At 41.7% G+C, this 26,637-nt stretch overlaps 1 protein-coding gene across 2 annotated transcripts in view; it reads left to right on the top strand.

The window, feature by feature from the left end:
- LOC120058285 (contactin-associated protein-like 5) overlaps positions 1 to 26,313 on the top strand; it is an 81,615-nt gene extending 55,302 nt beyond the window's left edge. For both annotated transcript variants that reach the window (XM_039006835.1, XM_039006834.1), the window contains exons 10-22: positions 1,715 to 1,834; positions 2,355 to 2,555; positions 6,220 to 6,376; positions 6,618 to 6,745; positions 6,952 to 7,122; positions 8,958 to 9,176; positions 10,071 to 10,310; positions 13,554 to 13,778; positions 17,283 to 17,416; positions 17,623 to 17,710; positions 19,957 to 20,154; positions 25,738 to 25,812; positions 25,978 to 26,313. In XM_039006835.1, coding sequence (XP_038862763.1) covers positions 1,715 to 1,834; positions 2,355 to 2,555; positions 6,220 to 6,376; positions 6,618 to 6,745; positions 6,952 to 7,122; positions 8,958 to 9,176; positions 10,071 to 10,310; positions 13,554 to 13,778; positions 17,283 to 17,416; positions 17,623 to 17,710; positions 19,957 to 20,154; positions 25,738 to 25,812; positions 25,978 to 26,231 — 2,210 coding nt within the window. In that variant the 3' untranslated portion in view covers positions 26,232 to 26,313. The remainder of the gene's footprint in view (positions 1 to 1,714; positions 1,835 to 2,354; positions 2,556 to 6,219; positions 6,377 to 6,617; positions 6,746 to 6,951; positions 7,123 to 8,957; positions 9,177 to 10,070; positions 10,311 to 13,553; positions 13,779 to 17,282; positions 17,417 to 17,622; positions 17,711 to 19,956; positions 20,155 to 25,737; positions 25,813 to 25,977) is intronic.
- The last annotated feature ends 324 nt before the right edge of the window (positions 26,314 to 26,637 follow it).

The following is a 26,637-nucleotide window of genomic DNA, read 5'->3' as shown; positions in this document are numbered from 1 at the left end:
TTCAGTACGGCTATTCTACTGCCAATCTATGTCTATGGAGATTGCATGGTTGTGTGCTCGACTTTCTACACCTGTCAGCAACGAGTGAGGTTGAAATAGCCGAATCCACTAATTTGAAGGGTTGTCCACATACTTTTGTATATATAGTGTATACTACTCAGCAAAAAAATAAACGTCCCTTTTTCAGGACCCTGTCTTTCAAAGATAATTTCTAAAAATCCAAATAACTTCACAGATCTTCATTGTAAAGGGTTTAAACACTGTTTCCCATGCTTGTTCAATGAACCATAAACAGTTAATGAACATGCACCTGTGGAACGGTTGTTAAGACACTAACAGCTTACAGACGGAAGGCAATTAAGGTCACAGTTATGAAAACTTAGGACACTAAAGAGGCTTTTCTACTGACTCTGAAAATCACGAAAAGAAAGATGCCCAGGGTCCCTGCTAATCTGCGTGAATGTGCCTTAGGCATGCTACAAGGAGGCATGAGGACTGCAGATGTGGCCAGGGCAATAAATTGCAATGTCCATACTGTGAGACGCCTAAGACAGCGCTACAGGGAGACAGGACGAACAGCTGATTGTCCTGGCAGTGGCAGACCACGTGTAGCAACACCTGCACAGGATCGGTACATCCGAACATCACACCTGCGGGACAGGTACAGGATGGCAACAACAACTGCCCGAGTTACACCAGGAACGCACTCTCCCTCCATCAGTGCTCAGACTGTCCGCAATAGGCTGAGAGAGGCTGGACTGAGGGCTTGTAGGCCTGTTGTAAGGCAGGTCCTCACCAGACATCACTGGCAACAACGTCGCTGGACCAGACAGGTCTGGTAAAAAGTGCTCTTCACTGATGAGTCACGGTTTTGTCTCACCTTGGGTGATGGTCGGAATCGTGTTTATCGACGAAGGAATGAGCGTTACACCAAGGCCTGTACTCTGGAGCGGGATCGATTTGGAAGTGGAGGGTCCGTCATGGTCTGGGGCGGTGTGTCACAGCATCATCGGACTGAGCTTGTTGTCATTGCAGGCAATCTCAAGGCTATGCGTTACATGGAAGACATCCTCTTCCCTCATGTGGTACCCTTCCTGCAGGCTCATCCTGACATGACCCTACAGTATGACAATGCCACCAGCCATACTGCTCGTTCTGTGCGTGATTTCCTGCAAGACAGGAATGTCAGCGTTCTGCCATGGCCAGCGAACAGCCCGGATCTCAATCCCATTGAGCCCGGATCTCAATCCCATTGAGCACGTCTGGGACCTGTTGGATCGGAGGGTGAGGGCTAGGGCCATTCCCCCCAGAAATGTCTGGGAACTTGCAGGTGCCTTGGTAGAAGAGTGGGGTAACATCTCACAGCAAGAACTGGCAAATCTGGTGCAGTCCATGAGGAGGAGATGCACTGCAGTACTTAATGCATCTGGTGGCCACACCAGATACTGACTGTTACTGTTACTTTTGATTTTGACCCCCCCTTTGTTCAGGGACACATTATTCCATTTCTGTTAGTCACATGTCTATGGAACTTGTTCAGTTTATGTCTCAGTTGTTGAATCTTGTTATGTTCATACAAATATTTAAACATGTTAAGTTTTCTATTTCTATTTCTGCAAGCATTTTTCTTTTTGTAACAGCCTGTATATTTTATTACATTTACCCTACTCAAATTGTATTTTCATTCTCTACTCCCATGTGTGTTCCTCTGTAGCCATCTATGAGGCATCATGTGAGGCCTACAGGCTGACTGGCAGCTCCTCAGGCTACTTCTCCATTGATCCAGATGGCAGTGGACCTCTGGGGGCGACACAGGTCTACTGCAACATGACAGGTGAGCTGCCATCCTGGCCCTCAACCCTACATAGACATTTAGACTGATGGCCTTTATGATCTTGTTGTCAGACTAATCTAGATTTTCAGCCAGAATTATACTTTAGATCGGATTGCCATTGATCATAATCCAACAATATTATGATAATTCAGATCAATCTCAGTCTATTTCATTGATCTTCATGGGCTTTATTTAAGATAGGTACATTCTGGATTAAATGCATTTTTCTTTTCCCTTTATCCCTTTATTTGGGAAGCAGCCACATTAGACCGTTTCATATCTGTAAAATCAGAATGCACTCTAGCGAGGTTGACAGAGACAGACTGGTAATTAGGGGGACTGTCAGATATGTAAATACCTCCCAGTTTGGTACTGGATCATGAATAATCATACATCATATACAAATCACTCCTCATCCTCAATTATTCTATTTATGCATGTGCCTTTTTACATCTGTTTTTAAAAGTGTCAAAATAAACTAAACTAAAACCTGTTTATTTGCTCCATATTGTGTGTGTAGAGGACAAGGTGTGGACAGTGGTGGCCCACAACAGCACAGATCCAGTCAGGGTCCAGGGTTCTACTCTCCAAAATCCCTACGTTATGAAGTTCAACTACAGCGCCTCACCTGAACAACTGATGGCCCTCGTGGCCGGGTCAGAGCAGTGTCAACAGGAAGTAGTATACAGCTGCAGGAAGTCCCGCCTCTTTAACACTTGGGGTGAGCATTTCCAGTATTGGCTTGCAACATGACTGGAACTTTATCTCCTCAAAACAGTTCAGTTACAGATATTTAGCACATTTCACTTAGCAGGCAACCGAAGCACAACCCATTTAATACCCATTGTTTGTCCATGTAGAGTTTGTCTATTCCCAGCTGTATAAGTTCTATTGAACATTGTTTGTGTGCCGTCGCATGGGGAGTTGAAGAATTCATCTAGCTAGTGAGACCCCTTTATTCCCTCAGTTTTCTCATCGCTTGGGGAGAACCCAACTATAGGTTAATCATTTATGAAAAATGTATGGAGTCAGATCTCTATGAGGTGGATACAATGTCACCGCAGACAATAAACAACTTTATTATGCCCAAACAACAAGATCATTAAAGGAAGAAAATACTTTTATTTTCAGGCCCAGTAGATATGAAACAAAACATAATTGCTTTCATTGTTTACTTGAATGCTTCAGAAACCGTTGTTGTCTAAAAAGAAGAGATTTAAAAACACAGCTCACTGTAATTGGACTTGCAAACAAAAGATGCTCCTTATATTACTCCTTATATTACCACTGTAACCATGTTTCCATCCAGTTTTTTATGCAAGTAAAGTCATAAAGTACAAAAAAAAATCATTACAGCTATAATGGAAACAGGAAGATTCGGTGTAATTTTATAAATGCAGACAGATCATTTGTTCATTCAACGTGTTGGGATCTTTTTGTGTCGGTAAAATGTATAATGCAGGAAATGGTGGTGGAAACGCCTTTAATGCACAAATATTGATATAATAACCATCATATCGAAGTGAATTAGGAGTCACGCGACTATATGGTGTGTGGTCCTACCACTACGACTCTGGAAACCATTCAGTTTATTAGGCTACAGATAAAATAAGTTATGATAAACTTCACAGGGTGGTGAAAGTGCACGGTGATGAGCTTGATGCTGCTTTCCAATAAATATCGCAGGTCTTATTCTGGTGACATGATGATCGATGCTTGACTGCTCTCGCTCTTATCCATAATAATCTCATCATGTAGACTAGCCTACCCTCACAGCCTACCCGCACTGTATCTGCGAGCTGTTGGCTAGAGCGCAGGTACCAAGACCAGAGTAGGCACATTTGCCATTTAATGCAACAGTTTTTGTGACAAAACTGTCGGTAAAGTTGAAAATGCAATGGAAACGCATTGAACCTTCGGTTTTATTCAGTACATGAAAACTTAAGCGAAAATGTACATTTCGTCTTGACTACGTCATCACACACTGTTTTTTATCCTCAAAAAGTCTGTTTAGTGGAAACATAGCTCTGGTGGGAAATGTTAATATTTTTTTAATGCAGATTCTAGAATATTTGCATGAAAATCTGTCGCCAATTGGATGGAAACCTAGCTAGTGATGCACTTTCTATTCTGCTGTGTAAAATATGGCTTTTTTCATGCTACATCATAAGAAGCTTTACAAAAAGGTTATCATTATGGCCAGGCCTACACTTCATTTCCCAGAGACAGAAATAGATCCATATGCTAAATATAAGCTGCATAATGTGTAAAACTAAAAGAGGTTGAACCGAAGCAAACAAGAAGGGATTTGTAAAAAGTGGATTATCATAACATGATAACTTCTACTTCATATGTACATGTTTCATCTGCATGAAAAAGGGAAACTTTATATTGCTCACCTTTTCACGATAATGACAGGAAGATCTTACATAACATCATATTTGAGTAACAGGAAACATTTACCCTCACCATTTATCTAGATGAAAGCATCACCTTGTCTTTCCTGTCATTGAAAATTCCAAGTAATTTATTCTCTGGAAGGGTCTTGATAAATAAGTTCTTCCTAACTCCTTGAGACGGTAGCTCATATCCCTATACGGAAATATAGATTTAATCAGATCTCCCCCTTTGTTTGAGCACGTTTGGAAACCAATTTCCTCGTGATTACTTTGATTTAACTGGAAAACAAGACACGGACACCACTTCCGTTAAGCTGATCTATGGAAGTGTATGCCCTGCATTTTGTTGAATTATTAACCTAGCTCTTATCCCAGACTCGCCAAAACCATAATTATATCCTCAAACTATATCTGACACTAATGGAAAGCAAACAACTGATTTATTGCGATTCATCATGATGGTTGAACTTTTTTGAAAGAATCTTGATGCAAATATAAAATCAGGCTATATATTATTTTTTTTAACTTTAACTATGCAATGCAGTTAGGAACAAAATCTTATGTACAATGACGGCTCAGGGAGAGAACTATAGATGTTTTCCTTGTCAGCTCAGGGATTCGATCCAGCAACCTTCCGGTTACTGGCCCAACGCTCTAACCACTTGGCTACCTGCTACCTTCTATATCAAACATAATTTTAGCATCAATGCATGAATATGGGGAAATCCTCTGGTGTAGAATTACCACCACTCCAAACTCATAAATTATAGTACAGTTGAAGTCGGAAGTTTACATACACTTAGGTTGGAGTCATTAAAACTCGTTTTTCAACCACTCCACAAATTTCTTGTTAACAAACTATAGTTTTGGCAAGTCGGTTAGCACATGTACTTTGTGCATGACACAAGTCATTTTTCCAACAATTGTTTACAGACAGATTATTTCACTTATAATTCACTGTATCACAATTCCAAGTGGGTCAGAAGTTTACATACTCTAAGTTGACTGTGCCTTTAAACAGCTTGGACAATTCCAGAAAATTATGTCATGGCTTTAGAAGCTTCTAATAGGCAAATGTATATCATTTGAGTCAATTGGAGATGTACCTGTGGAAGTATTTCAGTGCTTACCTTCAAACTCAGTGCCTCTTTGCTTGACATCATGGGAAAATCAAAAGAAATCACCCAAGACCTCAGAAAAACAATTGTCGACCTCCACAAATCTGGTTCATCCTTGGGAACAATCTCTAAACGCCTGAAGGTACCACATTAATCTGTACAAACAATAGTATGCAAGTATAAACACCATGGGACCACGCAGCCGTCATACCGCTCAGGAAGGAGACGCGTTCTGTCTAGAGATTAACGTACTTTTGTGCGAAAAACTGAGTTTAAATGTATTTGGCTAAGGCGTATGTAAACTTCTGACTTCAACTGTATATACTCATCTTATTTCCATATAATTTGTTATTCCTAAACCATTTCTGTATTCGGTGGTCTATTCTGCTTTGTTTCAATTGAGTAACAATGTCAATTTGACATGATGACCAAAGGCAGAAGAATATTGGATAACATACTTTTGTATACCTTATTCCGTTATCCCACAACATACACTGTCAATGTCAGTCAGTGTGACTTGACCAGTACCACTATTACAAACCCCCCATGCCCACACTTATCAAATTACTCTCAATGTAATGTTCCTATTATACAGTCCCCACTCTCCCACCACTCTCCTGTCTTAAGAGTACAGTCTGAGAGCTAAGGGGCTGCTCCCTACAGGCCTGGAGTGTCTCTAATGCAGAGTCATATTGTCTGACGGATGGCTGTAGCAGGGCCACTTACAGATGCTCCAGGAAATGAGCCCTGCCTGTCTGACTGGCATCACTGAGGGTTCATTGACACAATGCCATGGGATGCCAACAGATGCTGTACAGATTATGCTACTCTATATGTGGACCTAATTGTAATACTGTGGTTGGTGCAGATGGCAGCCCCCTGTCCTGGTGGGTGGACCAGGGTGGAGAGAGACGGACTTACTGGGGAGGCTTCCTGCCGGGGGTTCAGCAGTGTTCCTGCAGCCTGGAGGAAAACTGCATGGACATGAACTACTTCTGCAACTGTGATGCCGACACAGACTCATGGTAACAAGGCAAATATAGCTCTCTGTGTATCTACTGCCCTGTCCATCAAAATGATTTAGCTATGAATCTGTGTGCATATCTTCTATTTCTTGTCTCATCTTATATTTCCACATTTGTACAGTATTCAGTATATTACCTTGTGTCAAATATTGAGATTAAGTGGGTCATGACAGGGGAGGCGAGGGTTCCATCATTGTTTGATTCCTTCCACATAGAGCATGCTTTCCTCTCTGTATTGTAGGGCTAATGACACAGGAGTCCTCTCCTACAAAGAGCACTTACCAGTGAGTGAGATTGTGATTGGAGACACCAACAGAACAGGCTCTGAGGCGCTCTACAGAATCGGCCCACTGCGTTGTTATGGTGACAGTAGGTGAACTCTTCTGTTTTGTTAAATTTTTATCTTACAGATGGTCCCTTTAAACATCCTTGTTTTCCCAGACCAAATGCTGATGAAATATTAAGTATGTTCAAACGCTCCACTCAGTCCCAAGATATTCATCCTCATCTCTGTATCTTTCTTATGTGAGTCAAGACTTTCCTCTAAGAAGAAATGTCTATTTCCTGTTTTCTAGCGTCTGTGTGGAATGCGGCGTCCTTCTACCAGGAGTCATCCTACCTGCACTTCCCGACCCTCCAGGCAGAGCTCAGTGCTGACATTTCCTTCTACTTCAAGACCAGCGTCCCATCAGGAGTCTTTCTGGAGAACCTGGGCCTCAAGCACTTCATCAGAGTGGAGCTTAGCTGTGAGTTTGTGGGCCATGCACGCACGCACAAACACACGCACGCACGCACGCACAAACACACGCACGCACGCACGCACAAACACACGCACAAACACACACACTCACGCACAAACACACGCACGCTCGCACGCACAAACACACGCACGCACAACCACACGCACGCACGCACAAACACACGCACAAACACACACACTCACGCACAAACACACGCACACACGCACAAACACACGCACGCACGCACAAACGCACGCACAAACACACGCACGCACGCACGCACAAACACACGAACGCACGCACAAACACACGCACGCACAAACACACGCACAAACACACGCACGCACGCACAAACACACGCACGCACAAACACACGCACGCACAAACACACGCACAAACACACGCACGCACAAACACACGCACGCACGCACAAACACACGCACGCACAAACACACGCACAAACACACGCACGCACAAACGCACGCACGCACAAACACACGCACGCACAAACACACGCACAAACACACACACGCACAAACACACACACTCACGCACAAACACACACACTCACGCACAAACACACGCACGCACAAACGCACGCACGCACAAACACACACGCGCACGCACGCACGCACAAACACACGCACGCACAAACACACGCACGCACGCACAAACACACGCACAAACACACACACTCACGCACAAACACACAAACGCACGCACGCACAAACACACGCACGCACAAACACACGCACAAACACACACACGCACAAACACACACACTCACGCACAAACACACGCACGCACAAACGCACGCACGCACAAACACACACGCGCACGCACGCACGCACAAACACACGCACGCACAAACACACGCACGCACGCACAAACACACGCACAAACACACACACTCACGCACAAACACACGCACGCACGCACAAACGCACGCACGCACGCACGCACAAACACACACACGCACGCACAAACACACGCACGCACGCACAAACGCACGCACGCACGCATGCACAAACACACACACGCACGCACGCACAAACACACGCACGCACAAACACACGCACGCACGCACAAACACACACACGCACGCACAAACACACGCACGCACGCACAAACACACACACGCTCAGAAATAATATGCACTTAATTTCATGAGAGCACTACATGTGACATAAAATCACAAATCTAATCCAATTTTATTGGTCGCGTACACATATTTTGCAGATGTTATCGCAGGTGCAGCGAAATGCTTATGTTTATGTTCCCAGCTCCAACAGTGCAGTAATACCTAAGAATACAAAACAATACACACAAATCCCCCCCAAAATAATAAAGGAATTAAGAAATATCTGGTTGAGCAATGTCTGAGTCTGTAATTTAAATATACTTTACGTATATAATGGTGTGTATAGACATTATGGACAATATATTAATATAAAAGGTGTGTACAGCAGTAGTTATATAGGATGACATGTGCTTCAAAAAGCTGTCCAAGCTGTCCATCCAGATATAAACTTCATAATGTAATCCAAATTATAAGATGTATTATAAAGCACAATTGCAGCGCTATATCATCAAGCTGTCAACTTAGCTTTGAATAGATGCAGAAAATGACCCATGTGCCTGGAGAGAGAAAGAGCATAAAAGAGGGTTGGAGAGGTGGCAGGGGGTGGGAAAGGAAATTCTCAGAACTCATTGTGCGGATATACTTCTATTGAAGGGAAAATGTGAGAAACCGTTGACAGGAAAATGGAAGTACAAAATGTGAAGAATGAGTTCTCTGTGACCTGACTGTCAGCTATTCTCATCCTGTTCTGCTCCCTCAGCTCCGTCCGTGGTGACGTTCTCCTTTGACGTGGGAAACGGGGGGGTGGTCCTTGCCGTCAAGTCCCATGTGCCCCTGAATGACAGGCAGTGGCACTATGTGAGGGCAGAGCGCAATGTGAAGGAGGCCTCTCTGCAGGTGGACCAGCTGCCCTTGCGCTTCCTGGAAGCTTCATCTGATGGACACCTCCGCCTCCGGCTCAACAGCCAACTGTTTGTGGGTAGGACTGGCTTGTCCTCATAGCCTTAGTCTCAGTCTCAACAGCCAGCTATTTGTGGATAGGGCTGTTCTGCTCTTAGTCTCAGTCTCAGTCTCAACAACCAGCTGTGTGTTGGTAGGCCTTTAATTGTGGCCTTTCCCCCTCAAGTTCCACCAGAGATATACTGTATTGTCTCGGTACAGTTGCTATCTCAGGATTTACAGTGTCCTCAAATTTGACAGTAGGTCAAGGTATGAATTATAATGCTATTAGATATTCTTTTTCATATTCATTATCATTATTTCACTGCAACTTTCTGGTTATGCCAAGGCATTACACACATGAATGGGTTCCCTATAAGAAATTCCCAATGAGCTTTTCCTGAGATTAAACCTTTATTTGGCCATAAATCTTGATTTGTCATTCGGGGGCTATACAGTTTCTTCTGCTCATAATGGCTTGAAAGGTCAGCCCAACACTTCATCGTTATAGATATTCTTCCATATTTGCATATAGTTAGTCTTAATGAGGCCTCTCACACATGAATAGTTCCAGAGATGTCTTAGATGCTTACTGGAATTAAATCAAGGGTTGCAGTAAATCAGTGGGGTGCTTTCATATGTATAAAGACTAGTTAGAAATGTTTTATAATGTATATAATGTGTCATCTCCTCCTCTAGGGAGAACAGCAGCCAGGCAGAGGGGTTTCCTGGACTGTTATGTATATAGAGTAGTTATACATCTGTTATAGCATTCTATTAGGCATTATTAACTAGTTATAACCTGCAGTCTCACCTCTAGGAGGAACAGCAGATAGTACTCTATGGAATATTATGCATGATATACTAATTGTAAATGTGTTATAACACTGTAAAAGCCATATCAAGTCATTATAACCTGTGGTCCCTCCTCCAGGGGGAACAGCGGCCAGGCAGAGGGGCTTCATGGGCTGCATCAGAACTCTGAATATAAACGGCATGACCTTTAACCTGGAGGAGCGGGCTAAGATGACCCCGGGCGTAAGTGCGGGATGCCCCGGCCACTGCAGCGGCTCCAGCAGTCTCTGCCACAACAGAGGGAGGTGCATCGAGAAGAACAGCGGCTACGTCTGTGACTGTTCCCAGTCTGCTTACGGGGGACCCTCCTGCAAGGAAGGTCTGTGAGGATATGCCCCCAAAAAACTAGATGTAAATGGCATCACTCATGAGATTGTCTATGATTAATTATTTAATGGAAAAACACTTAAAACACAATGATTAAGACATAAGAATAGGCTTAAACTTTGAAATTATTAATAATTTATCTAATACAGTTGGTACTTGGAACATGCTCCAGGTCCTCATCACACTGCATGTATTATACAATAGAGTGATGACATCCATATGCAACTGGTACTGTACAGCTAGGGGTGTAACAGTACACATATTCATGCCGAACGGTTCGATGGCCGATCCTCCGTCATCGTTTAAATCTACAAATTGGGAACATTTTGGCTTCCCAGCAGATTACAACGATGATGGACAGAGAGTTGTGGATTAAACGTTAACAGTATGTCGCCACACTCAATGAGAATAGCCTATGCAGCCGGAGCAAGACGGAAACGCAAAGAAAAAACAAGACAACATCTTCTCCCCTCTGCACTCAAGCATTCCTTGCCAGCTGATTCTGACCGGGCCAAAAAAGAGTGTTTATATTTTGTAGTCTTTGGTTTATAGATACGGATATGCGACCATTCATGGTGGTTGAGAATGAGGGGTTTCAGCACCTCGTGAACGTGCTCGAGCCACGTTACGACCTTCCCACTAGCACCCATTTCAGCAAACAGTTAATACCCGCTCTATAGACGGGTTTGTTGTTTAGCAACAAATACCAAGACATGCGCAGGCTTAGATTCTTGACAACATGTAAACAATATTTAGTCTTCAATGTTTATTGAAAACATAAATACATGTGCACAATGAGCACTTGTTGTCTCTTAAATACATCGTTACATTTGTTGGTTAGCTAGCTAACCATATTAGCATTTACATGAAATCAGTCAAAACACCTCAAACAAGACATGGTATTAAGAACAAGATGAAACTAGCTGAAACTAGACACTCACGATTCCCCACATGGCAGTCTTGTCATTGTTACTAGCCATCTGGCCATCCAGAGTCACAACAACTCACGGACTTCTGCCCCATTGTGTTAGTGACGTTGTCAGCTAACCCAGCTATTTAAACAAGCCAAAGCCAAAGTTTTCAATGAATTGGCCAATTCACCCTGTGTTGCGCTTACTTAACAGTGACAGCCCATCACATTACCCCAGAGTAGGAAAGGTACCGTGCTACAGACATGCCCCCTTTATGAGAGTCACAACTGCGCATCTGGCACTCAGGGAGGCAGTATCATGGTGCGTTCCTAACTAAGTGGGAATTTACCACATACGACTGGGAAAAATCCACTTGAACGGCCCTCCAAATGGTAATTACTAGTGGGAAACTCATCTATCATCCTGAGCACCCACTTCTCCCACATGGTGACCTCTGACGTCACCTACTAAGGAAACAGACTATAGAACAGCATTTCCGGCAGTTAAATGCAACAGCAAAACATTATTTATAAAAAGCAATCTATTATTGTTTGTTTTTTAACTCTATAATTTTTTGTTAGCATGATAGCTGTACTTTATGCAGCTTGTTGGCCATTAGCCGATTTGCTTTTCTCAACGAGTTCAAATCACATGAACGCATCTAACTGGTATTTACAACTTCACAACTAATACACTCCCACCTTTTTTTATTTACTTAACTAGGTAAGTTAGTTAAGAACAAATTCTTATTTACAATGACAATGAAACTCTTTTTTTTACCTTGCCAGGTTTTGAACAGTCATACTTTACAACAGAAGCCCTGTTAATACTTGGTTCTAACATGCATCCTTTGTCCTGATCTTTTCCACATTCTGATTGTGCCCACATTTTTTTGACAAGTGTAGATGATTAAAGATCTGACTGTGATCTGATCTTCCTCAACACCTACCGAGGTAGTCAGATGCATTCTGTCTGGATATTTTACATTTGTAGACGGATCTCCACAGTGAAACCATTTAAATCATCATCCCGTTCTATAAAATCATTGACACATATTGATGCCATTGACTTATGGCATCAATATGTGTCTTAAAATAAATAAATATTATTTTGTAGGAATATCTGTCAAGTAATTAGCATAGAGGGAGGGACCAGGATATCTGATCACAATGCAGAGACAGTGGATGGATAAGAGACACATTTTACTACCATGTGTTGATGCAACAGTTACAATGTGGGCACAATCAGAAAGTAAATAAGATCAGGACAAAGGACACATTGGATGCGTTTACACAGGCAGCCCAATTCTGATATTTCTTTCACTAATTGGTCTTTTGGCAATCAGATCATCTCTGAAAAAAATATGAGAAAACATCTGATGTGATTGGTCAACATACTAATTAGTGAAAAAAAGACCTGAATCCGGCTGCCTGTGTAAACACAGACATGTTAGCCACAGGTATAAACGAGGCTAGAAAGAGCAGTTTTAAGCAAAAAGCATGATGTAGCGACCACCGCATGTGTGGGATTCTTGCATATTTTGAGATAGCTTGTTTTTCTCTGAAGCACTGGATATACTTGTTCCTGAGCCTCTTTCCAGTTAAGCAATCCTTGCCTTCAATCATGTTTAAGAACGAAAGCAATATTGACTTATCATAACCCTGTTCTGTCTTTGTAGATTCTTCTTTATTTCCACCGTCTGCTCTTGTGTGGGTGGAGCGCTTTTCATTCTCTTTCCACTAAGTCATGACTTGTTATGAAACTTAGTTATGAAAACATAAAACTCGCTGAGAATGTGCTTAGACAAAGCTATAATTTTGCAATATCTGTCTTTGTCCATGAATAATTTTGAAGAGAACGGGGGAAGAGAAAAGAACAGAATGTTTTGAGAGGTGTTCACTTTGCTCTTAAAGTGGAGGTGTTGAGATCAGTGGCATTCAGAGTGCAGATTGGAGTCCATCTGAAAAAGACATCAAAGAGGGAGAAGATGAGATGACTGCTCTGCTGTCTCTGGTCTGTCTGAGAGGATCCGGCTCTCACATGCACACTAATCTAAGCCTCCATTATCATGGAGCAGACACTTCCTTAACAAAGGGTGTTCTGTTTCTTATAGGAGGTGCATGTCGTTCTATTTCGTCCGATGACATTGACAGAACGTGTATTTGTCAGGAGTGTTGGTGATTTTTTTAAATTCTGACTGGTGATTAGGTTCAGCTAAGTGCAGCTACAACTTATAAAATGTGATCAACAATTGATCTAATAAATTCAGTGTATAATAGCATGACTCCCCTAATGATCCGTCCTCTCTCTCTGTGTCCATGCAGAGGTGTCTGTGTCATTTGACAGAGAGTCGTCGGTGACCTACACCTTCCAGGAGCCTTTCTCTGTGATGCAGAACAGGAGCTCCCAGGCGTCCAGAGTTTACAGAGAGAGCACTAGGGCCAGAGAGAACATGGCTTTCAGCTTCATGACCACACAAAGCCCTGCCATGCTGCTCACTGTCAGCACCTTCAGCCAGCAGTACATAGCAGTAATCCTGGCACTCAATGGTAGGGACACCTCTACCATTCATTTGTTTGTAACAGTGGAGGCTGCTGAGGGGAGGATGGGCTATAATAATGGCTGGAATGGAGTGCAATGGCTAGAATGGAGTGAAGGGAATGGTATCTAACACGTGTTTGATACCATTCCATTTACTCCAGTCCAGCCATTATTATAAGCCGTCCTTCCCTCAGGAGCCTCCACTGGTCTGTAGTACGTACAATAATTGAATCATTTCTAATGTGTCCTGTCCATGCTTTGAACATATTTCCAGATTTCTGGAAAAAGTTGGCACTCCACCAAGGCTTTAGCAAAGGGGGTTATAATGGCTCAATTAGCTAGTAGAGTGCAACTCTAAATTCAGAATTTAATCTCATTATATGGAGTGTTTTCTCCCATTGTACCTCACAGCAAAAGGCTGAAAGAACCAAGTTGCCTTGCACAACTTTCAACACAAAAAAATGCAATCTGTCTTTTTTTATAGAATGATGGAATTATAGTCCCTTCACAAATATGGAAGAAGTAATATGTCATGGTGAGAATATTTCCATCCATTACATAACGGGCAGGAATAAAAAAAGAATTGAACCTTGACAGTTCCAGGTTCAGCAATGCGTCTAAGCCTATTCAGCCTCATCCATAACGAAGCCATGGACACTCCAGATCACGCACCGTAGACCTCTAATCTGACATCCTTCCAAGTAGAACAGAAAGCCCACCAGCATCGTGTTGAGTTACACCCGTTTTTCTTTAAGTCGTTGCTCCTTTATGCTCGTTTGTGTTCATCGGGGCATGTGGAAGAGTCACGCCTTTGTAAATATTGGAGGATCAGGAGGACATTTCATCCACGGTAATCTCCGGCACCCGGGCACTGTCAGGGGTTTCTCAAACACAACATAAAACCATTCGCCGAACTGAGCTGGAATTGTAGTATTGACCCATCTTCACTTGATAATGCAAAGCTCTCTGCCTCTCTGATCTAGTGTCGTGTGTGTGGGAGGAACATTGAGGCTGTTCGAGGATAGCTATTTATACATCTACAGATGTAGGATCTTAATTTCATCACTCTTTTGTTGAGGGGCATCAATAGAGAAGCACACTGGAGTGTATAAAACATTAGGAACACCTTCCTAATATTGAGTTGCACCCCCTTTTGCCCTCAGAACAGCCTCAATTTGTCAGTGCATGGACTCTATAAGGTTTTGAAAGTATTCCACAGGGATGCTGGCCCATGTTGACTCCAATGCTTCCCACAGTTGTGTCAAGTTGGTTGGATGTCCTTTGGGTGGTGGACCATTCTAGATACACACGGGAAACTGTTTAGTGTGAAAAACCCAGCAGCGTTACAGTTCTTGACACACTCAAAGCGGTGCGACTGCCATCTACTACCATACCCCGTTCAAAGGCACTTAAATCTTTTGTCTTACCCCATTCACCCTCTGAATGGCACACATACACAATCCATGTCTCAATTGTCTCAAGGCTTAAAATCCTTCTTTAACCTGTCTCCTCTTTCATTCAGTCATAATGCTATTTTCATTTATATGGTTCTTGGCATTCCAAACTAATTTAGATTGATAGATGTGCATGAGGCATTGAATAGGTTAAGGTGAGGTGATCCTCATGAGATAAGTTTATCTATTTAAATTAAAGGTTATTGTCAAGCCTCTGGCGTTTTAATGAATTAACAACTCTCGGGAAAATCTCATCGGCACAGCTCATGGAAAATTGCCAAATTCAAAGAAACAAAGGCAATAACATTTCCAAAGCACCAAAAGGGCAATGAATGGATATTTCAAAATACGTTTTCATTTTGGTGCATACTTTAGCCCGAATGATAATTAGAGATATTTGCATAGTCCTCACATTGACTTCGATGCATGATTTAAACAAGTTCAATAGTCCCACGTATCAAGGTACAGTGCCTTCAGAAAGTATTCAGACCCCTTGAATTTCCACATTTTGTTACATCACAGCCTAATTCTAAAATGTATTAAAACAAAAATAATAATTCTCATCAATCTACACACAATACCCCATGACAGAGCAAAATAGGTTTTTATAAATGTTTGTGAATGTATTACATATTTAAAAAACTGAAATATTACATTTGCATAAGTATTCAGACCTTTTGGCAGTGATTACAGCATTCAGTCTTCTTGGGTATGATGCTACAAGCTTGGCAAACCTGTATTTGAGGAGTTTCTCCCATACTTCTCTGCAGATCCTCTCAAGCTCTGTCAGGTTGGATGGGGAGCTTTGCTGCACAGCTATTTTCAGGTCTCTCCAGAGATGTTCGATTGGGTCCTAGTCCGGGCTCTGGCTGGCCTCTAAAGAGAGACGTGACTGGAACACTATTCAGAGACTTGTCCCAAAGCCACTCCTGTGTTGTCTTGGCTGTGTGCTTAGGGTTGTTGTCCTGTAGGAAGGTGCAGTTTGCCCCAGTCTGAGGTCCTGAGTGCTCTAGAGCAGGTTTTCATCAAGGATCTCTCTGTACATTGCTCCGTTCAGCTTTGCCTCAATCCTGACTAGTCTCCCAGTCCCTGCCGCTGAAATTACATCCCCACAGCATGATGCTACCACCACCATGCTTCACCGTAGGGATGGTACCAGGTTTCCTCCAGACGTGACGCTTGGCATTCAGGCCAAAGAGTTCAATCTCGGTTTCATCAGACCAGAGAATCTTGTTTCTCATGGTCTGAGTGTCTTTAGATGCCGTTTGGAAAACTCCTAGCAGGCTGTCATTTGCCTTTTACTGAGGAGTGACTTCCGTCTGGCCACTCCACCATAAAGGCCTGATTGGTGGAGTGCTGCATAGATTGTTGTCCTTCTGGAAGTTTCTCCCATCTCCAGAGAGGAACTCTGGAACTCTGTCAGAGTGACCATCGAGTTCTTGGTCCCTGACCAAGGCCCTTCTCCCCCGATTGCTCAGTTTGGCCGAGCGGCCAGGTCTAGGAAGAGCCTTGGTGGTTCCAAACTTCTTCCATTAAAGAATGATGGAGGCCACCCTTCCCCAGATCTGTGCCTCAACACAATCCTGTCTCGGAGCTCTACGGACAATTACTTCGACCTCATGGCTTGGTTTTTGCTCTAACATGCACTGTCAACTTGGGACCTTATATAGACAGGTGTGTGCCTTTCCAAATAATGTCCAATCATCTGAATTTACCACAGGTGGACTCCAACCAAGTTGTAGAAACACCTCATGGATGATCAACGGAAACAGGATGCACCTGAGTTCAATTTTGAGTCTCATAGCAAAGGGTCTGAATACTTACGTAAATAATACATTTGCAAAATAAAAAATAAAAAAACTGTTTTCGCTTTCTCATTATGGGCATATTGTGCGTAGATTGCTGATTTTTTTAAATGTAATTTAATCGATTTTAGAATAAGGCTGTAACGGAACAAAATGTGCAAAATGTCAAGTAGTCTGAATACTTTCCGAAGGCACTGTGAGTTTTAGATCTTTCAATGCATGGTTTTCACCCAGTTTGTGTTGTGTTCTGCAGGGAGTCTCCAGATCTGGTATCGTCTCCATGTGTACAGGAAGCCAGATGTGTTCAGCCCCAGCCCCAGCAGCCTGGCAGACGGACGCCTCCACCGTATCAGAATCCACCGTCAGGGAAAAGATGTCTACCTACAGGTGAGCAATGGATAAATGTACAAGAGGTGTAGATCATGTGCAGTGTAATTCCTTCGCAGCATCTGGCCAATATTGTATACTGTTATGAAAGTGCTTTAGTTCCCAATCAATTTAGCTGGACTACAGCAATCTGCAGCCATTTAGATGAATCAGTATTTCCTGTATTCCTCGTTTTTATTACTTGATTGCTTTCCACATTCCCCCAGATCGATCAGGACATCCACAGAAAGTACACCCTGTCATCTGATGCGGAGTTGATCTTAATCAGATCCTTGACTTTGGGCAAAGTCATCGGTAAGCCCGCCTATGAAATGATACTGCCATGCATGGAGCTATTTTGAATAATGAAATGAGGACCACGCGCACACGTGTGTTGTTTCATGACTTTATGTGATGCTGTTCACACCTATTTCTCCACATTTTCAAACCCGTTCTCAGAATAGCTTTTGTAAAACCAGACATGCAGATTTAAAGATTTTACCATCAATGTTGTAGCATAATTATTTGTATATCCCTCACTGCTGTTGCCATAGAAACCTTTATCTTTAATTCAGGAGGCAAAGGAGGCTGAATCTAATAAAGGCTGTATAAAGATGAATTGATGGGGAGGCTGAATCTAATATAGGCTGAATAAAGATTCATTAATGGGGACTAAAAGGATTCTGACAGAGAGCAAATAAAAGTTGTATACAATGAACTAAGCAGAAAGCCAACTCACTCTCTCTCTCGCTGTATCCTACTCACTCACTCCTCTAATCAAAAGCATACAAATGAAGATCTATTAAATATGCTCTACATACATATCTTCCACAATGACTCATTTGTACATCATAAAAGCACAAATTGCTAGCACACCGGCACCGACGCTCGTCGGATGTGCCAGGGCTTGCAAACTATTACAGACTACAAAGGCAAGCACAGCCACGAGCTGCCCAGTGACACGAACCTACCAGACAAGCTAAATTACTTCTTTGCTCGCTTTGAGGCAAGTAACACTGAAACATGCATGAGAGCACCAGCTGTTCCGGACGACTGTGTGATCACGCTCTCCGTAGCCGATGTGAGTAAGACCTTTAAACAGGTCAACATTCACATGGCCGCAGGGTCAGACGGATTTCCAGGACGTGTACTTCGAGCATGCGCTGATCAACCTGTCCCTGACTGAGTCTGTAATACCAACATGTTTCAAGCAGACCACCATAGTCCCTGTGCCCAACAACACTAGGGTAACCTGCCTAAATAACTACCGACCCATAACACTCACGTCTGTAGCCATGAAGAGCATTGAATGGCTGGTCATGGCTCACATCAACACCATTATCCCAGAAACCCTAGACCCACTCCAATTTGCATACCACCCCAACAGATCCACAGATGATGCAATCTCTATTGCACTCAACACTGCCCTTTCCCACCTGGACAAAAGGAACACCTATGTGAGAATGCTATTCATTGACTACAGCTCAGCGTTCAACACCATAGTGCCCTCAAAGCTCATCACTAAGCTAAGGACCCTGGGACTAAACATCTCCCTCTGCAACTGGATCCTGGACTTCCTGACAGGCCGTCCACAGGTGGTAAGGGTAGGGAACAACACATCTGCCACGCTGATCCTCAACAAGGGGGCCCCTCAGGGGTGCGTGCTCAGTCCCCTCCTGTACTCCCTGTTCACTCATGACTGCATAACCTAGCATGACTCCAACCCCATCATCAAGTTTGCCGACCACACAACAGTGGTAGGCCTGATCACCAACAACGAAGAGACAGCCTATAGGGAGGAGGTCAGAGACCTGGTTGCATCACTGCCTGGTATGGCAACTGCTCGGCCTCCGACCGCAAGAACTATGGGGGTAGTGCGTCCGGCCCAGTACATCACTGGGGCCAAGCTTCCTGCCATCCAGGACATCTATATCAGGCGGTGTCAGAGGAAGGCCCTAAAAATTGTCAAAGACTCCAGTCACTCTAGTCATAGACTGTTCTCTATGCTACCGCACGGCAAGTGGTACCAGAGCGCCAAGTCTAGGTCCAAAAGGCTTCTAAACAGCTTCTACCCCCAAGCCATAAGACTCCTGAACAGCTAATCAAAGGGCTACCCAGACCCCTCTTTTACTCTGCTGCTACTCTCTGTTTATAATCTATGCAATCACTTTAACTCTACCTACATATTACCTCAATTACCTCAACTAACCGGTGCACATTGACTCTGTACCGGTACCTCCTGTATATAGCCTCGCTTGTTATTGTTCTGCTGCTGTTTAATTATATGTTATTATTTTTCTTTTTTTTATTATCTATTTTTTACTTAACACTTTTTATTTATTTTTTATTAACTTCTTAAAGCATTGTTGGTTAAGGGCTTGTAAGTAGCCCTGTTGTATTCCTGTTGTATTCAGCGCATGTGACAAATAAAATTGGATTTGATTTGATATACGTTTTGTTTTAGCTCACAATAAACTTGTTCTCTTGTGGGATAACTTTCTTTCCAGTGAGAGACTATACTGCTTTAACAGCTCAATGTTAATTATGAATTACAGGAGGAGAGAATTTTGATGAGGAGGTGATGCAGGCAGGATCTAAGGGCTTCATTGGCTGCCTCTCATCAGTCCAGTTCAATCACGTGGCTCCACTGAAGGCAGCACTACTAAACCGTGGCAGCTCATTGGTCAGCGTACGGGGTCATCTGGTGGAGTCTAACTGTGGGGTGCTGGCTGACTCAACAACCTCACACCCACTCTCAGGTAAGCTATTGTAAAACACAGTCTCCACTTAGCTAACTGGATAAAACTCAGGTCGAACAAATATATTTGTTTGTTTACTATGCCACAGCTTTTCAGCTTTCATACTGGAAGCCATTTGAAGGTGTGTGGAATCAACTGTGGATGTTCAGTTTTGTCCCTGGCTTAAAGCATCATTATTACATTTTAGGGATAAATCAGGAACGAATCAACACCACAATGAGCTGATGCCTGACAGCCTAATGGAAGTTTTGTTATCATTTTTTTTTTTTTTTATTTTTTATTTATTTTTATTTTTTTTAGGGGTGGATCAGCTTAATATTGCGGAAAGAATGTTGCTTCCAATGTAATTGTCTGCATCATTTCCAATCCCCCATATTTTTTGGGGTAAATATATATATCCATACACGCATGCATACATATACACATATATACATACACATACCTATATAGACATACATACTTTTTTAAAGAATATACCTTTATTATTATTCCCCGCAACCCTACCACCGCTCCCCCAATTGGAGTAAACTAATAAACACTTCTGCTTTTACCTTCAATTTATACATCTTATACCTATTTTACAGACACAGTCTACTTTATAATAGTTCTCTCTTGTTTGTTCTTAGTCCTTCCTCTATTTCTGTTGTCCATCCAATTTTATTTCCACTTGTAACTGCGCTATTTCACAGAAGCTCCGCACCTATACACATTTCACAGATCCCGTATGCCCTACATTGTTTATCTTGTTATTAGTCCCACCCTTCAGTTCCACTCAACCCTTCCCATCTATCTTCCAACATCATCCATTTCGGATTTTTATTTGCCATATATTTTTCAACTGTGCTGTGATGCTTCACAAAAGATTTGAACCTTCCTATTCTCATAGCTTCTACAGATTGTAAATTAAAAATAAACATTTTTGCTAAAATAATTATTATATTATTGATTGATTGACTATGGCTTTTCAAATCCCCCAGTATTGCTATCTGTAGCGTTAGTTCTAGGCAAATGTTGCAATTCTTCAGCCATTCCTGGACCTGTGACCAAAAACGAGCTACATATGGACAATACCAAAATAAATGATCTAATGACTCTGCCTCCTCACAACAGAATCTGCAGAGCTGGGAAGATTGTATACCCCATATATATAACATTCTATTAGTTGCAAGAATTTTGTACAGTAATTTAAATTGAAAAATTCGAAGTTTTGAATCCGGCGTTGTTTTGCGTATCAATTCATAAACCTTGTGCCATGGAATGGGTACATCGAAAATCTCTTCCCAACTATTTTGCAATTTATATGGCACAGCTGTCAGTTTTTTGGTCCTTAAATGAAATTGGTATATGTTTTTATTTATCACACTTTTCTTTAACCATTTATGTTCTTTAATACAGGGCCGACATACAAGTTCCTTACTTTTTTCCCCTTCTACTTGCCTCTTCCATTTTTGTGGTAATGCTGCAATTAATTGGTTGTAATTTTGGGTAGAGCAGACATTTCCATATGTCTGTGTTAGCTGCATGTGTGACATAACTCCACCAGTCCTATTTATGATATCATTCACAAAAATTATACCTTTTTTAAACATTTCTTCGATAAATACAGTTTTTTTTATCAATTACTATATTTGAATTTAACCACAATATTTGTTGTACTATTTGTTCCGTCCTTTCAGGTGGATTAAACTGAAATTGCAACCAACTTTCTAAGGTTTGTTTAAAAAATAAGGATATTTTGGAGATTATTTCCTTTTCAAACAACCGAAAGTGAGCAGGTGTAATCTGAATAAAGGGAAAAAGGCCCTTCTTGAACATAGGATGAGACATTCGTACCAATTTACTAGAGAACCAGTTTGGATTTAAGTATAACTTTTGTATGACTGATGCCTTTAGTGAGAGGTCTAATGCTTTAATATTTAATAATTTCTGCCCTCCGAATTCATATTCGTTATATAAATAGGCCCTTTTAATTTTATCTGGCTTGCCGTTCCAAATAAAATGGAATATTTTTTGTTCATATAATTTAAAAAGCAGGTCACTAGGTGTAGGCAAAACCATAAGCAAATAGGTAAACTGTGATATGACTAAAGAGTTAATCAGGGTGATTTTTCCACAAATAGACAAGTATTTTCCTTTCCATGGTAGCAAGATCTTATCTATTTTTGCTAACTTTCTATAAAAATTTATTGGAGTGAGATCATTTCTTTCTTTTGGGATTTTTATACCGAGTATGTCCACATCTCCGTCAGACCATTTGATTGGTAAACTACATGGCAATATAAAATGTGTATTTTTTAGTGATCCAATACGTAATATGGTACATTTATCATAATTTGGTTTTAATCCAGAGAGGATAGCAAAGGTATCTAGATCCTCTATGAGGCCGTGGAGCGATTCTAGTTGTGGTTTTAAAAGAAAACATGAATCATCAGCGTATAATGACACCTTGGTTTTTAAGCCACGGATTTCTAATCCATTAATATTAATGTTTGATCTAATTTTAACAGCTAACATTTCGATGGCAATAATAAATAGATATGCCGATAGTGGACAACCTTGTTTTACTCCTCTAGATAGTTTAAAATTTTCTGAGATGTAGCCATTATTTACTATTTTACACCTAGGGTTACTATACATAATTTTAACCCATTTTATAAGAGATTCCCCAAAATTGAAATATTCTAGGCATTTATATATAAACTCCAGTCGTACTTTATCAAAAGCCTTTTCAAAATCAGCTATGAAAACCAGACCTGGTGTCCCCGATATTTCATAGTGTTCTATTGTTTCCAGTACTTGCCTTATATTATCTCCAATGTATCGTCCATGTAAAAAACCTGTCTGATTAGGATGAATAATATCTGACAAAACTTTTTTTATTCTATGCGCCAAGCATTTTGCTAGGATTTTTGCATCACAACACTGAAGTGTAAGAGGTCTCCAATTTTTTAATTGGACTGGATCTTTATATATACCACTTGGGTCCTGTTTCAGTAATAACGATATCAGACCTTCTTGTTGCGTGTCTGATAATCTACCATTTATATAGGAGTGGTTAAAACAAGCTAATAATGGCCCTTTGAGTATATCAAAAAAAGTTTTGTATACTTCCACTGGTATGCCATCCAGCCCTGGAGTTTTCCCATCCTTAAAGGCCCCAATTGCATCAAGCAGTTCCTCCTCTGTAATTTGGCCTTCACATGAGTCTTTCTGTACAGATGTTAATTTTACATTATTAATAGGAAAAAAATCCATACAATTAGTTTCAGTTAGTGGAGATGGAGGAGCCTGAAACGAAAACATATTCTTAAAGTACTTTACTTCCTCTTTCAAAATATCATTTGGTGAATCATGCGTGACTCCATCATTTGTAACAAGTTTTAATACATTTTTTTTGGTAGCATTTCTATATTGAAGATTGAAAAAGAATTTGGTGCATTTTTCCCCATATTCCATCCAGTTCGCTTTATTTTTATAATATATTACACTGGATCTTTCTTGAATAAGTTCCTCCATTTCTTTTTGTTTTTCCTCTAACTTATTCTGTGCCTCTATGGTACCGTTTTTATTGCTATCTAACTGTACTGTTAGTCCTTCAATTTCCTTTGTTAATATGGACTCTTTTGATCTAAATTCCCTTTGTTTTATAGATGAGTACTGAATTGCATGGCCTCTAAAGGCACACTTAAAAGTGTCCCATACAATAAGGGGATCTGCTGTACCTATGTTATGTCTGAAAAAGTCAGTTATAAAATCTTCTGTCCTAGTTCTAAACAATTTATCATCTAGTAGACTTTGATTAAATTTCCAATATCCTCGCCCACGTGGAAATTCTGTAAGAGAAATATATATGCCAATTATGTGATGATCCGACCGCATTCTGTCCCCTATCAACACTTTTTTAACTTTTGGTGCCAGAGAGAATGGTATAAGAAAGTAGTCAAGACGACTAGCTTGATTCAGCCTCCGCCATGTATATCTCACTAAATCAGGGTATTTAAGTCTCCATATATCCACTAATTCCAATATATCCATGACATTCATGATTTCCTTAAGTGCCTGAGGGTGATAGTTTGTAGTGTGATTTCCTTTCCGGTCTATAGAGGTATTTAAGACCGTATTAAAATCTCCCACTATAATAATAGAGTCTAGTGTTGCTTGTAGAGTTGATAAATTCTTATATATATTTTCAAAGAAGCTTGGATCATCATTATTCGGACCGTATAGGTTAACAAGCCATATTTGTTTATTGTCCAATAACATATTTAAAATAATCCATCTACCTTGAGGATCTGTTTGGACAATTTGCACATTTGGATCAAAATTATTGTTAATTAAAACCATCACCCCTTTTGAATTTCTTTGCCCATGGGAGAAATATATTTTGCCCCCCCAGTTCTTTTTCCACAAAACTTCATCTAAAACTGTTGAATGGGTTTCCTGTAAACAATAGATATTATAATCCTTCTCTTTTAGCCAGGTAAATACTGATCGTCTTTTCTTATTATCTGCTAAGCCATTACAATTGTAACTGGCTATACTTATTTCACCACTTACCATAATGAGACACACCTTTCATTCTTTTAATCAGAATATATTTTTGTAAACGTACTATTAAAAAGTAACATAATGATTGAGTGTCTATATAGTTGTACCATGATATTTGCATTTCTACTAAGTAAACCTCCAATTGGTCCCTACTATTCCACCCGCTAAAAGGCCTCATCTCGAGATGGCTTGTCATCCCAATGCCCGGCAGACCACCCTCGACCCCCTGTATCCCATAGCCCTGAACCGACTGGGATCCATTCTTTGAAAAGAGCATACAGTGCCATTTACCGAATTGAAGAAGATCAATTGCCATATGCATTTCCATTGCCCTCACCTCGATTTGTATTATATATATCTGTGGATCATCCTCTATTGTCCCTAACATCTTTTACTTCTTCCTTCGCAACAGTTGTGGGATACACACATACACCCACACACACTCAGCCCTTACCCCCACACAACCATAAGCTCACTTTCTCAACAATTGCACCATCCCAGAGCCCAACTCAAGATGGGTCATGATTTACAAATGCACTTGCAGTTGCAGCTGCATGAGAAGGCCTGCAAGACCGCACAAAAAATGAGCAAAAATTGAGAGATTTATTTACCATTGTCACATCCTAGATAATGGAGGTCAAATGTACACCTTATTCCTGAAACACCCACAATACGGCCACCCGTCATGACCATGTCCCCACGCATCTCCATGCAGTCCGACTTTGATTTTGTGCCGCCAGGGCCACAATAATATACCCCCTCTCTGAATGTCCGAGTGTGACCCCCTCCCCATGGGTTACTGCAGCTAGTGTTGCCAGCACTGCCACTGCCTGGGTGGGGGCACCCCACCGGAATCCCCACCGGCTAGGTACAAGGTCGTCAAGGTCGACAATGTTATCATTGTTTACACAGTTACAAAAATACGTTATCTTCTGCCACATACACGCTGTTGAGGAACATCCATTGGCTGCACAGCTCATTCACTCATTACTGAAAGTTAATTAATTAGCCGGCTTCTCTTTTCTTCTCTGCCAGATCAAGCTGCGAAAGCAAACAAAGATAAGGAGCAGCAAGGCAATGACACCCGGCATGATTCAGCAGTAATAGGAGGTTTGTTTCTCTATTTTGTCTTTATTTATTGTTCCTGTTTTAATATGAAATTAGCCTATTTTTCTTTCTTCCTTTCTCTCGCTCTCTTACCGTACTCTAGTTTTTGTGGTTGTCTCCTTGATAACCTATCCTGTGATGTCATATCTAACACTTGCTCGTCTACAGGAGTGGTGACAGCGGTGGTCTTCATCACTCTGTGTGTGGTGGCGGTGATGACCCGTTTCCTTTACCAACACCGGCAAGCCCAGAGAGATGCCAGCATCAAGGAGAAGGAGCACCGACACAACCTGGAAACAGCCTACCGGAGAGAAGCAGCCTACCAGGCCGAACCGGTCTACCGGGCCGAATCAGCCTACCGGACAGAGCTCCACCTCCACGACAGCGCCACCCTCAGGGACAACAGGGAGTACTACATCTGACCACAGCATCCAGCCAAGCCTTTTAGCCATCGCTGCTTACCTTTATTCTGTTTTGTCCAGCTGTCTGCACGGGAGGAGACACCCAGACTTTTTCCTCGCTCCTCTGCGGTAGAAATGAAGAATTCATTCTCCTTTAGGGAACTGTGGGAATATCCTGGTGGGGAACGTCTTCCCATTTCTGTCTAGATATTTCGTAGGACAGGACTTGTAGCTGCAAAGATGTTGATTGGTCGGCTTACGAATGCTGGTGATGGGACAGGAAAAGGGTGCAATAAGAGATTGAAGCATATGGGTATGGTGCAACGGATTTATCCAATGATAGAAATACAAAGCCTGGAAGGGTTAGAATAGGCAGGCAATGTTATAGGAAGTGTAGGCAATATTATGGTATAAAGCCACATAGAGG

Source organism: Salvelinus namaycush, chromosome 13 (genome assembly GCF_016432855.1).
Source record: "Salvelinus namaycush isolate Seneca chromosome 13, SaNama_1.0, whole genome shotgun sequence".
Taxonomy (NCBI): domain Eukaryota; kingdom Metazoa; phylum Chordata; class Actinopteri; order Salmoniformes; family Salmonidae; genus Salvelinus; species Salvelinus namaycush.
This window is presented reverse-complemented; position numbering and strand designations above follow the sequence as displayed.